This window comes from Cornus florida, unplaced genomic scaffold (genome assembly GCF_030987335.1).
Source record: "Cornus florida cultivar Cherokee Brave unplaced genomic scaffold, ASM3098733v1 CherokeeBrave_3.0.0_Hap2_Chr11, whole genome shotgun sequence".
NCBI lineage: Eukaryota > Viridiplantae > Streptophyta > Magnoliopsida > Cornales > Cornaceae > Cornus > Cornus florida.
The window spans coordinates 86,100,964-86,115,293 of NW_026775581.1; the positions used below are offsets into that span (position 1 = coordinate 86,100,964).

The window sequence follows — 14,330 nt, forward strand, 5'->3', positions numbered from 1 at the left end:
ACTTTAACTCTACTATAACTTTTTGTTTTTTTCTCTGAACAGAACTCTGCATTCCAATGAAACAGAGGACAAGTCCTCCATAATTACATCAGAAAGCCATTGAGGCCAAATCTGCCATTGCAGATCATTACACTTTTGACTTGAAGCATTTTTACTCACTCTATGAGCAACCTTATTACAGGATATTGGAGCCTAACGAAAAACCAATGTCAGGTTCGCTTTTAACATCTTTTGAATATCCTCCAACACAGTCATGGAAAGAGAGTTGACAGGAGAAAAATTAACAAAAGTGAGACAATCAGTTTCCACATCCATCATAAAATAACCCCACTGACTTTATAGAACCAAGCCCTCCCTTCGGCACTACCAACATTCTGGATAAAAATGGAGGCCACTTTAACAGGGAAACCTTGTGATCACGAATAACAAAACCCCCACTGCAACTCCGAGTTGAGCTATTTCAACTTGGGTGAGTTAGTATTGACTTTCACAATTTAATACAGAGTATCATTTTGCTAAGAACTCTACAATTTCAATTGAGTGACTTAGTATCGGTTTTCACGATGAATTCACATAGGAGAAAGTTTTAATATCATTTTGTTAAGAGCTGTGTTATTTAAACATGAGTGATTCAGTAGTTCCGGCATTCACAAAAAATTTACATTGGAAAAAGTTCGTCCCATTTGACTACTTACCATCAAACAAATTCTTTTGTCATTCGGTTAGGTAATTTGATTTATATTGAAATAAAAAAAATATTAACATTGTTAGTATTTTCAAAATATTTTGAAATCGTTATTAAAAAAATATTTAGAACTCTTAACTTAATTTTTCCATGACTGAAGCACAACTTGCTAAAGCCATCAAAATTTGACGTAATTAACTCAAATATAATCAAAGCTTATAAAATGACATATATTGTAACATAGGAGATCATTTTGGTGCAAAAAAATAAAAAATAAAAAATAAATAAAAATGGAGATCATTTGGACTCAGATTTAAATTAAGCATTTTTATACTTTCAGGTGTGAGCTTTGTAGACAAGTTCAGATGGACCCTATTCTTGTGTTATATATATATATTTTTAATGATATGATCAGCATTATTCAAAAATTTCAAAGGAAAATTGTGCAATAAGATAGATTTTTGAAGGGCATTTAAAAAGCAATTTTTTTTTTTTGTTTGAAAGGTGCATTTCAAAAAACACATTGTTGTAAAAAATTTACACAAAATCAAAGTTGCATTTGGCATTTTGTGCAAAATTACCAATCTATCCAAATTAATTCCTACAAAATCAAAATGGTTGGTGAAAAAAGAATTCCCCAATCTAACAAACAGTCTCGCAACTAATTGAATTTGCAATATTAGTGTGACACGTCATCAGTTGCAGGAGACTGTTGTACACTAGATAACAGAGTACCATTTCCCATATAAAAAATGAACCGAGCGCTTGAGAAGAAAAATAGATGGACAGAACTACCTCACCCTTTTCCTCCAAGAATCCATTAATTGCAGAAAAATTGCACTGTTCTTTTATAGAAATGGGAAATGGTATCTCACTTCTTATAGGGGTCTCTTTATTACTCACTCTCTGACCCAAATCTATCTCTAAAAATCAAATCTTGTGTTGTTATATGTAAGTCCTCGAGCCTTCTTCAACTTTTCGATTTGGAAATTTCTTTTATTTTTTATTAATCACTTGGTAGTTTTTAGTTTCTCGAGCCAAGTTTGGGACTTTGAGATTACAGATCTAAGCATAAATCCAATTTCTTGACCAGATATTTTCAGATACCTTTATTTGATCGGTTTGTACTTTGTATCTGTTGTTGTTGTGGTTGTTTTTTTGTTGCTTGAAGAGTTTGACTCTGTGCTTCCATTTTTCCTTGCAGAGTTTCGAAGTTCAAACTACTAAATTATATATTAGATGTTCTAATGGTCCACCCATATCTTAAATTTTTGAAAATTTGTAGTTTCAACTGTGATCTAAGTTTGTGGGTTCTGTTTGTATGAACTACTAATTTCTTTAATTTATAAATTAGGGTTTTGTTTTCTCTATTTTAGTTTCTCCACCTCTTTGTTTCCCTTCTTCCTTCAAAATCTGTAAACTTTGCTGGTGGGTTTTGTGGGTTTTCTTGGTATGAGCTACTGCTAATATAATTCAATCAAATTTAGGGTTTTGTCTTCAGATTTTTTTTTTTTTTTTGGGGTTAATTTAAGCTTCTTGTGTCTTCCTTTGTTTGAAAATAAAATATTGTCTGGTGGGTGCTTGTCATAATGGATTATGGTCGAGAAGCCGGGTTTTCCAGTGGAAATGTTGTTCAGGTGATCACTGGGAACCATGGAAATGATGTTGCTGAGAATTGGATGTCTGGGTCTATGGACCAGGGGGTTTGGGCAACTGAGGATGATTATGGGGTTTGGAATAGAGAGACATCTGTTGACACCACTTCGAATTCGAATTACGACGGAAGGCAATCTCAAACTCGGTCAGGGAGTGAGCCGCCTAATAAGAAATCGAGAAACTCCCAATCAGGCGATTTTCCATCTTCTAATCGATCAAAGGCAATCGGAAAGATGTTCTTTAAAACCAAACTATGCTGTAAATTCCGAGCTGGGACTTGCCCGTATGTAACTAACTGCAATTTTGCACATAGTGTTGAAGAACTTCGAAGACCGCCACCAAATTGGCAAGAAATTGTGGCTGCTCACGAGGAAGATCGGGGAGTGACATCAGAGCCAAGGGAGGAATTTCAGATTCCAGCACTCAGCTCTGCTGGTTTTTCTGGGGATAGTCAGAGGTCTTACAAAGGGCGACATTGCAAGAAGTTTTATACTGAGGAGGGCTGCCCTTATGGAGATAATTGCACTTTTCTTCATGATGAGCAGTCAAAGGCTCGAGAAAGTGTCGCAATAAGTTTGGGTCCTGGGACGGGTGGTGGATATGGGGGTGGAAGTGGGAGTGGGGGTGGGAGTGGGGGTGGTGGGAGTGGGGGCGGGGGTGGATCGACCCTTAAGCCTTCAAATTGGAAAACAAGGATCTGTAATAAGTGGGAGCTAACAGGGTATTGCCCGTTTGGAAACAAGTGTCACTTTGCTCATGGGGTTGGAGGTATGGTTTAATCCAACATTCACATGCCATATTTCATTGAAAAATGATTTGAAATCAAGAAAGAAAAAGTTTATGTTCCATTTATAGTGAATTTATTCTGTTCATAATGACATTGGTTTCCTTAACTGAGATGTATCTAGTTTTGTAACTTGGCCGTCCATAAGTTCCATCATAATGGTTTAGGTCAGGCTTCTATCATGTTGAATGTTACAGTATGCTGATTACAATGACATGGACACATGACGTTAATTTTATCTTGAAAACTGTTCAATATAGACACTTATACCTATCAATTGATAATGACCTAGGCAAGCCTGGCCTGTTTATGTTTTTCCACAATTATTATTATTATTATTTTGATAGCTGATGACCGGAAGTTTCTCATCTTTAATTGCTCTGAATGTGCTGAAGTTTTGTGTAAAGTCCATTACTTTAATTTGAGGAAATGTACAAGACAATATTTTTTTATACTTGATTAATGACAATGATGTATTGGTTTTAACTAGTAGCATCCACACACACACACACACATGTGAATACAACTTATACTGTTGTCCGTCTTTAATTTCCATATATAATTTTGCTTCTCGTTAATCGTGATTCTTTTATATGTGGCTGATGCGACATAAAAACACACACAAAAGTTTACAATACATATCATATACTCAGATACTGACGTGCTTTGCATTTAGAATTAGGAGAATGGCCTAATCTACCTTCTATATTTCTGTTGAAGTTTTGAATTCATGTCCAAGCTCACTAATCGTGTAAGATAAAATTTAGGGTAAATTACTTTGACACCTCATGAGGTTTGACAAAATCACCGTCAGATATATTTTTATATATATATATTTAAAAATCACTGTGTGAGAAAATGTTTGGTTACTGTGAAAGTACGAATAAAAACACTCTTATTATACCTTATTGCTGATGCTAGCGACAAAACAAAGAATGACAATTGACCATCTATGATTTGATGGTCCTCTTCCTAGAGCTGCTGCAACAAGCACCACCAGTTCCACCATAGTCACAGTCATAACCACCACCGCCGCCCCTCATGAGGTTTGATGAAATCACCATCAGATATATGTGTGTGTGTGTGTGTGTATTTTAAAAATCACTGTGAGAAAATGTTTGGTTACTGGGAAAGTACGAAAAAAACACTCTTATTATACCTTATTGCTGATGTTAGCGACAAAACAAGGAATGAAAATTTACAATCTATGATTTGATGGTACTCTTCCTAGAGCTGCTGCAACAAGCCCCACCAGTTCCACCATAGTCACAGTCATAACCACCACCACCACATCACCACCCTCCACTTTCCCACCACCACCGGTTCGTCCTCTGACACCTCACATCTCTGCTCCCTCTCCTCCGCCACTGTCTCCCTCACCTCTCCCTCATCGGTGGCGCCAACTCCCTCACCCGCCACCCCTCCTCCCTCTGCTTCACCTCCTCTAACCTCTGCTTCATACTTTAGTACAAAGCATCTCAAATGGACCGCACTATCAGCATCATCAAAATCTCCATCTGTAAGTGAAAGATCACAAAATATAGGATGCCTCAGCTGCATACATCACTGCACTTCCACTTGACACCTATATCGTAATGATAAACGGCTCGTCTCGCCGTGACCTTCTCTTGAATTCTCAAAACTTCTGTCGCTCCATCCCCGCAGGGGCAGAGAACCTGTCACTGTCCCGGCTGTGCTACCGGAGGCTCTGGGGAAGTCGGAATAGGAGAGCACTCATCTTGGGGTGGGCTTACTACTACTCTCTCTCTCCACCTGTTCACCAAAACTTTGTCCATTGTCGAGAGAAATAGTGCCCACAGCATTTAGTACAAATGATCTTCCTCAATCCCTTAATTCCTTTCATTCACTAAAAACTCTTTAATTTTATCTCAAAATGGGTTACTCTCTCTAAATAGGTCAATCTAAATTTGAGTTGCAATGGTTAATTTAGTCTCACTGATATTGCCACTTAAAGTATCGAGGAAGAGAGAGAGAGAGACCCGGGTAATCAAAAACCGATTTCTTCTCTCGCACTTTCTCTCTTTAAAACTGAATACAGTAAATTCATAAAAACCCATTTGAAGACCCAGTCACCACTGACTGTTCTCATCTTCACCCTTGATTTTTCAAATGAATTTGGTAGAAGTATTTGTTGCAAAATATATATAAATATGTAAATCGAATAAAGACACAACTATATAAGTTGTATACTTTATGTATATATACTGGGATCTATATATAGTGTACAATACATAAGTATACAATTAACAGTTCAGTTTGCATGAATCAATTGGCATGAAGGTAAGGTTGCTTGCGTGCGCACATACACACACAGAGATAGAGAGAAGTAATTATTTATATTGATATTTTATTGGAGAGAATGAATTATTTTTCTATATTTTATTCTAATTCATATATTTATATCACACTGTTACATATTTTTGTCAATGCATTTCGGTTTAAATGGTCATTTTAATGAATTGTAAGGTCACTTTTGCCATTTTGTTTCACATAGGGCATTCTCAGTTACTCCTTTGACTGACTTAACAGTTTGACAGACGGCAGGAATGGGCAGGATAATTTCATACAAACCTCAAGGGAGGTTGACCATAATTTTTTCAAAACTTTAATGTGAGGGTGATTTTGGAAAACCTCAGGGGCTCTCAGAGTAATTTACCCTAAAATTTAACAATTATCGGTACATATGAACGATATGAATGGTCAGAATAATTTCATACAAACCTCAAGGGAGGTTGACCATAATTTTTTCAAAACTTTAATGTGATGGTGATTTTGGAAAACCTCAGGGGCTCTCAGAGTAATTTACCATAAAATTTAACAATTATCAATACCTTTGAACGATATGAGGGATCTACTGCTTCATCTTGTGTGAGAAATTTTGCTAGGTAGGCAACTCTACTTGGACTACCAACCCCTTAGGTTACAGGAAAAAATATAAAAAATGAAAGTATAGTAGGTTTTTCTGCGAGTGTGTCTGTATGTGTGTGTGGGTATTTTTGTGTGTGTGTGTGTGTTTTTTTTGGTAAGTATAGGTATTTGTGTATGTTATGGAGGCATGTGGTTCATAATTTTAATTTTGTACCTTGAAGCAAGATGCTACTGAAAACTTCCAGGCTTTAGCATGCTCATGAAGTATTTGAATTCTGTCTCAAGGAGTAAAAACAACTATACCCAATATAAGGCATGTACCATACTAAAGTAAACGGGGACGGTTGATTTTATATAGGTTAGTAATTTGTTACGTATTAGCTAAATAAAAATTTGAACATGAGTAAGTATTTTACTTTTTTTTGTTAGTATATGTAAAATATGCTATTTGTTTATTTTTTTATAAGACACTTGGGTGCATATCGTGTCAGGTTTTACACAAGTAAAACATTAGCATTAAATTATAAGACTTCCATTCTATTTTTTAATGGGATTTCAGGCTGTTGCACCAGCGAAAAGGTATTTGCCTGATGGATGGTTTGAGTTATGTTATTTCTATGACACTAACGAGATGAATCGTTCGAGTAATGTTGTTTGTATGCTAACGAGTTAGTTGTGTGTTCAAACTTGTTCGCACATTTGATTAGACCAATAGTTATTTATTTATTTGTTGTGATAGCATCGTCTTGATTTTACTAGTCAACAATATTGAAATTTAACACTTATGTCACAGAACTGCACCGTTATGGTGGAGGGCTTATGGAGACTGAAGCTAAAGATTCTTCTTCTGCTCCTCCAGACACGAAGCAGGGGGTAGCGCCATCGAAAACTCCAGCTGATATTGTAGTTGCGTCTGTCACTTCAGTTCCTCATTCCGATGGTTATCATATTGGAGTTCCATCACAGAGGTTGTCCAACGTAATCCAGAGGACAGGACAGAGACCCCATCAAAAGTGGAAGGGTCCAGACAAAATTAGTAGAATATATGGTGACTGGATTGATGACATTGAGTAGGATCTGCAATCTCTTGCCTGTATGTTGAAAAAGATTAGCTAGGACTTAACTATCTTCCTGTGAAAGAGTTTTGACCGCAAGTCGGCAAACAGAATGGTTTGACTTTTTGGGAGATTGTGCAAATCTAGCTTCATCTTTTCAATCAAGAGTAGTTTTTGTTCTTCTTTTCTTTGGAAGTTTTGGACGATGCTAGCTTTGTAGAGTCTCTAGAACAAGTACGAATTTTCAAGCTCCTCATTTTCAGGTTTGGAAATTTTTGTAGCTTCAGTTACTTCTGTGATATTTTTCTTATCAATTTTATAAATTAGATTACCTTTTTTAATCAAATGGATGCGCATTATGAGATATATCATCACTTTTGCCTCTCGTCTGGCCTCCTATTTTTTTTTTTTTTTTTTTTTTTAAGTATCATGTATTTATTAAATTATTTGTCAACCTTATTATTGCTTTAATTCATTCTGGCGCGGTCTCTTTTTCTCTCTCATTGAACAATCTCTCATTTGTCAAGCCACTGAATTGCATATGTAACTTGTAGGTATGGAATGTTCACACATCTCATGCGGAAAATTTTGCACTCCGTGAGATACAGGGGTTCGTCTCTGTTGTGTGGAATGAATGGAACTTCATTAGTAGAATCAAGTCTTCATTAGGTTGATAGATAAAGCTTGGTTGACGATCTTATGGAAATAATTTGTATTTGCAACTTCTGGATGATGAAATGGGGCGTTTTTTCGAACCATTCCGCTTTGGTTAGCCGAGTGATATTCTTCCTCTCCATTTTAGCATTGCCAATCCCTTTGAGAAATATAGCATTTATTCTCTAAATGTCCTGTATTTAGAGCTGTTTTTGGGTCATACCACCAGTCCTCGTTCAGGGTTGCTCTGGACCTTGAGCAGAAATTCCTATACATGGGCAGCAATGAGTCAATGACCCCTCTGTCTCTTCTCTTCCAATTGCTGGAAAGCTTTCATTCTGGCATCTTTCCTTTCCCTTCCTCTTTCCTTCCTTCAGCCTTCCCTCCTTCCAATAGGGTCATTGGTATATCATGTGTGGTAGGAGGGAAGAGAGATCAATGGGACAGAATGTGCTTAACTAATGACATAATGCAGTATTTTTCAAATAAAAAGCTTGGTGATTTATCCTTGAAATACTGCCAAATGTTGCCATTGATCACCTTCTTTTTAGGTTCTATGTGGACAAGCTCACAGCTTGCCAATCTAATTTGGAGTTTGGGCCCTAAAAATGGCAAATTAGTTAAAATATAATTGATTTTTTTTTTTAATAATAATAATAGCATTCCTTTTAGTTCTTATGATACATTAATCTGACATGTGGAGTCACATTATCTTTTGAAGTGTTTTATCTTTGTAAGAAAGTCCCCCTTCCTTCTCACAATGACTCGCTCAATGACTCTGATTCTGACCATAAAAATGAAACAAACTGCAAATAACCATACCATACCAAAACACCCCATCTTTTCTGCTCACAAACACAAATCATAGCTAACCAAAACACCATTTTTTTAGCTCACAAACACACATGCTTGCCCTCCTTGTTTCTGTCATCCAAATGCCAAATACCCAATAACCCAAAACCAAAAATTTCTTTGATTCATCGGTGTTTCTTCATCCATAAAAAGTATGGCCAAGGCTCGACACGACCATCTCCGGCTAACCGACTAATCTCCGGCCTTTTTTTCCGAGCGATGTCGGACTCACCACAGGACGGGTACTCCCTATTCCCAGTGATCATATTCCTCACAGTCATTCTGGTTGCATTCTTCTTTGTGGGATTCTTCTCTATATACTTCTGCAGGTACATAATAGACCATTTACTCCGCGCGTGGCACCTCCATCATGACCCCACCGGCACTCAGGTGGGTCCCGCGTGCGCCGGTGGCCGCCACGGCCTCGACCCTTCAATCATAAAGACTTTTCCAACATTCACATATTCAAGTGTCAAAGATTTCAGGAAGGAAAAATATGGACTAGAATGTGCCATATGCTTGTTGGAGTTTGAAGATGACAGCATCCTTCGCCTTTTAACACTTTGTTGCCATGTATTCCATCAAGAGTGCATTGATCTTTGGCTCGAGTCCCACGACACTTGTCCGGTGTGTCGGAGGAGCCTTGACACGCCGGTGAAATCGCCAGATAAGTCCCCGGCAAGGCCTTCTCATTATGCATCACCTGAAATGGATCATAAAAATGAGTCAGGAGAACATAGTTTTAGCATTACCATTAAGGATGACAATGCAGGTGAGACAGAAGGGAGCAGACAGGGACATGATCAAGCGGCTCAGGCCACGGATGAACAAATCGAAGAACACGATAAGGTAGGAAAGTTTTCGAGGTCACACTCAACCGGGCATTCGATTATTAGGCCTAGGACAGAGGAGGATAGATATACATTGAGATTGCCAGAACATGTGATGACAAAACTTGTAAGGGGACACAACTGGACCAAGAGTTGCACCACATTTGGAGAATACAAAAGCAGAACATCCTCCGGCCACGGCGGCTTTGGCGAGCTAGGGTTTTCCGGCCAAGACATGGACAAAGTATAAGCCATTCTGTGTTTTCCATTGTTTTTGATTGTTTTTGCTTCACAAGGGTGGCTAGCATAATAGATATTGCTCTCATTTTCCAATCTTGTATCTCATGCTGTCATGGACAATACAATTTCTAAGAGATTTTAATCTGTAGTTAGAGTAGTTTTTGTTTTGTTTTTGGAAATGGATATTATTTATTATTTAGTCTGTGTAATTTATGTACATCCAATTATAATTATTAGGGTGAATTGCAAAAAATTTCCCTTGATTATTACCTAAAAAATCCCCTTATGAATATTTTTGGTAAAAAATCCCCCTCATTTATCTCAAGGGGGTGTTTTTAACTATATCCGTTTAAGGAATTTTTTGAAGCAAATTTTTGGACGAAATAAATGTTTAAAAATAAATAAGGAAAATTTTAATTTTTATAAAATTAAATAAGGAATAAGAAAATGTTTAATTTTTATGTCATTTTCTCATTTTCTCGATCATCTTGCACTTTTGAGATTTTAAATTTATTTTATTCTAAATTTGTTTTTCCTTTTCTTTATGTATTTGTAAAGAGAGGCAAAACAATTTTAAGCAACCACCAAAAATCAAGATTTGAATTGATAAGCTATATAGCAAAAAGCAATACTCAATCAATCCCAGAGAAAGTAACTGATGTCCTCACAACCTCACCACATATATATTGACATAAACAACCACCAAAATTAAAACATTAACATAAGATCCATAACAGTTATAATCACCTAAAGAGAGGCATGCACCCCATTTAAATATACATGATCATTTGAATATTAAATTTGGAAGATGCCATATATGTCACACTCTCTGTAACATCCATTTACTTTCTTTGGATCCATAAATGCAATGATAAAGATTTGAATTGATAATCATGTGTGAATATGATAATAATAAATTATTTAAAGAATAATTTGTTAAGGGGTAATTTTGTTAGAAAAATTGCTTCGGAAAATCACTTAAATGGACCTAAGTTAAAAACACCACATTGGGATAATTGAGAGAGGTTTTTTGCCAAAAATATTGAGTTTTTTTGCAACTAGGTGCCAATGGGTTTTTTTTGGCAATTCGCCCTAATTATTATTATTATTTTAATGAGATTTTTGTATTTATGTAGCATTTAAAACAATTGGTGCTCAAATGGGTGATGTAATAACTGCGTTTGGTGTGCAAGAATGGAATGTCCATTCCAATCATTCATTTGTTTGGTGTGCAAGAATGGAATGAAAATCCATTCCATTACTAAACCTATGGATTAGCCATTCTATTCCATTCCATAGTAAAATTAAATATTCCCAACAAGTCCTTTATCACAGACAAAAAAAATCTTTCACATTCCATTTTTCACGTTTATCAGAGTTTCTTTATTAGACGTGGTAAAGGTCTTTCACCATCCCTCTCTTCTGAATATATCCAGGACTGCGACAAAGTTGCAGAACCTTTTTTATATATATTATTGAGATTAATATATCATTAAATATATATATATATATATAAATTTTTTTAGCCTTTACATCACCTTTTTAGGTTAAGTATTCAACCCGTTTTTAGATAAAATTATACTGACAAATTTATTTGTGTGTCTTCAATCATGGTGGATTGGTTTAGTTGTAAAATTTGAATCTGTCTAAGATTTAAAGCCAATTCTAGAACAATATTGTGACCAAGGGGTGGGAAGTGGCTATGGTTTTGTGCTTGCGTCTTTTGGGAATTTAAATGTTTTTCCTTTTGCAGTCATTTATTAAGATTAATATCTTATTAAAAATAATATTTTATTTTATTTTAAGGTTTTTTATTATTATTTTATTTTTTTCTATGGCTGAGAATATTAATTAAATTGGTTTTATTAAAAAGTAATGCAAGCCAATGAAAAAGGTATTTTTGAAAAAAATCATTCTAGTATCATTCAATTTCACAACGATTCATCGTGTCACACCAAACAATGGAATGAGAGTACTCATTTCATTCCATTCTATTCCTGCACACGAAATTATTCCTTGAAATTAAACATGAAAAATAAATGGAGCAATCAATTATATACGAATCTAATTATGAATGGGAAAATATCTGGGTCCTCTCTTAGAAGATTGAAGTTCATCCTCCCAGCTCACGTGTCCCAATACAATTTAGGCACATGTCCAAAATTTTAAATTAATAATGGTCCATATCTAATTTTTTACTGGTTAAATAGAAACCCATTTTTTTTTTCCTTTCCCAATTTAATTTTTTTTAGAATCCCTCTATTAGGGCGACTTTCTTCTCTCTCCCTCTCTCCCTCCAAATCTCCGTATCCAACCTCCATCTAAATACAAACCAACCAAAGCTCATAAGTGACACAAAATTGTACCAATCAAAATTTGTAGTATTCACAAAATTCTAATATTTATTTTCATATTTTCCACCCATGAGAATTGAGAGAAGGAAAAAAAAAAAAATTACCAAATATGGAAAACATAGATCTAACGTTGACAAAAAATAGACCTACTAGAAAAACTCTATTCATACTGGTTAACATCAAATTTCCATATAATATTTTAATATCCTATTCCGTTTTACTAATATGGTAACCTATATGACAGACAATGCTCAAAGTAAGAGAGCAATTGTTGTCGCGGGTTATTTTTGAGTCTGATACTAAACAGGTGGTGGACATAGTTAATGGGACTCAGGTATGTCCAATAGCTTTGATGCAGTTGCTTGAGGATGTCCAGATGTGGTTAAAACATTCAAATGGGTTTGCTATTAAGTTTGTTCCCAGGGACGCCAATACTGCCGCCCGTAATCTAGCAAAGTATGTGATGTCTAGGAAGGTTGATGCTGAATTTTCTAATTTTTTTCCTCCTGTTTTGATGGATGCTGTAGAGCAGCAGTATATTTGACTTGCCTTAAAAAAAAAAAAAAAAAAAAAAAAAACTATATGAATACGAGGTTTTCATACATATACGAATATATGTTTTTTTATTAGGTACATTCTCAATGAATTTATTAATTTTCTAATTTCATATGAAGGTTGGGTATAAAAATAATGGTGATTGTTTTGGAAAGAAAAATATATATATTTATATATTGGGTTTCAATTTAACTATAAGAAAATGGATAATGACTATTTTAAAAAAAATTAAAATATTTGTTCAAATTATATTGGACGACATCATCTGAAAGGATGAACTTGATTCTCTCCTAATAGAGTAACCCAAAATTGTCCCCATGAATAATTCACTTAAATTATAAGAATAATAGATATATTAGATCATCAATTGTTCTTATATTATATTACATATTATTGATCGCTACAATTGCATTAAGTGTTTGGTTTTTATTTTTTATAAGACAAAAACCATAAAGTATATATATATATATATTATTTTTTTTTAAACACGGAAACAGAGACCAAAGCCCCAAAACAAGCATCAGAAAAGAGAGCCTTCCCAACATTTTAGAGGAATAGACACCCACACAGTAACCAAACCTACAGAAAAAGGAGCAACTTTGCTCGCCTCGTGAGCTGCCTTGTTACATGAACGAGGAACCCACTGTAACTGGATCGAAGGCGTCTGGTTGATGAAGACATCAATGTCATCAAGGATTGTGACCAGAGCTTCTTCAGATTTGCAAGACCTTAGAACAGGTTGGCAGTCTCCTTCAATCAACACATGAGAAAGATTCCTGAGAGGCCACCGGAGCCGATCGAAGCACCAAACCCTCAGCCACCAAAGCTGATGATACACCCATAAAAGACACAGAAGCAATTCTCTGAAGCTTGCCTTCATGATCCCTCAGAATCCAAGCTCCTTTGCACGCTCCATATGTCTGGTGGAAAGATGCATCAAAATTTAATTTTACGAAGCCCTCCGCCGGAGGCTGCCAATGATGCCGAGGACACGGATTCGAGATATGAGTCAGCTTTAGGAGACTTTGTTGATGCCGGACTTTAGAAAATTCAAAATAATCTTGGATTTGCTTCGTCCACAATAATGTGGGGAGGCAATCTCTTGGCATTGAATTCCACATCATTTTGGTTCTTCCATAAGTGCCAACAGATAATTGAAGCCAGCCCCGCACACTCCATTTAACAATCATTTTCCTTCCAAAGTTCAACAAGTTGAATCCACCGTTGGGGCCAACTCATATCATCTGACTATGAGAATTCAATCTGAGAGGACAAAGCTTCCACACCATTTGAGAAAAATGAACAAGTGCACAGCAAATGAGAAACTGATTAAGCTGCTAGCCCACAACCTTTACTCAAACCTTGCTCCTTCACCTTCCTCCTCTTTAAATTCACATTTACAGCAATCTACTCATGTAAGCTTTGCCAAAGGAAAAATTGAACTTTCCTCGGGAAATGAATCTTCCACATGTCTTTCCACCGTTGGTGCAATAAATGGGAATAACTGCACTCCGCACTAAGGGAAGAAACAAGCGGAGGTTTGAGCGAGGACAGAACAAGAAAATAAGCACTTTTTTCGCTAAATTTCCCCGAAATAGTCGTACCCCAAAAATTGGAATCCTCCCTTCCAGATAAACTAAGAGGGATTTGCAAAATCCGTTTTTGATCTTGGGCATCAAAAACGCAATTGATTACATCTGCCATCCATAATTTGCTATCCGAATCAATTAAATCACTCACCGGTAAAATGTCATCGGTGCGAGGACGAGTGGAAAC

The 14,330-nt window shown here is 36.0% G+C and overlaps 2 protein-coding genes across 2 annotated transcripts; both read left to right on the forward strand.

The window, feature by feature from the left end:
* Positions 1-1,457: 1,457 nt before the first annotated feature.
* LOC132282613 (zinc finger CCCH domain-containing protein 12) lies at positions 1,458-7,415 on the forward strand. Its single transcript, XM_059784347.1, has 2 exons — positions 1,458-3,109; positions 6,808-7,415. Exons 1-2 carry the CDS (start codon positions 2,275-2,277, stop codon positions 7,086-7,088), a joined length of 1,116 nt encoding a protein of 371 aa, XP_059640330.1. The 5' UTR covers positions 1,458-2,274; the 3' UTR covers positions 7,089-7,415.
* A 132-nt stretch (positions 7,416-7,547) lies between these two features.
* LOC132282614 (RING-H2 finger protein ATL29-like) lies at positions 7,548-9,822 on the forward strand. The gene has a single exon (XM_059784348.1). The coding sequence runs from the start codon at positions 8,795-8,797 to the stop codon at positions 9,653-9,655; it is 861 nt and encodes a 286-aa protein (XP_059640331.1). The 5' UTR covers positions 7,548-8,794; the 3' UTR covers positions 9,656-9,822.
* Positions 9,823-14,330: the final 4,508 nt, after the last annotated feature.

Excerpts from the sequence above, each read along its gene's own strand:
- LOC132282614 (XM_059784348.1), top strand. The coding sequence starts at position 8,795 with ATGTCGGACTCACCACAGGACGGGTACTCCCTATTCCCAGTGATCATA.
- LOC132282613 (XM_059784347.1), top strand. The coding sequence starts at position 2,275 with ATGGATTATGGTCGAGAAGCCGGGTTTTCCAGTGGAAATGTTGTTCAG. Across the intron at positions 3,110-6,807 it reads CTTTGCTCATGGGGTTGGAG|AACTGCACCGTTATGGTGGA; the intron begins GTATGGTTTAAT and ends CTTATGTCACAG.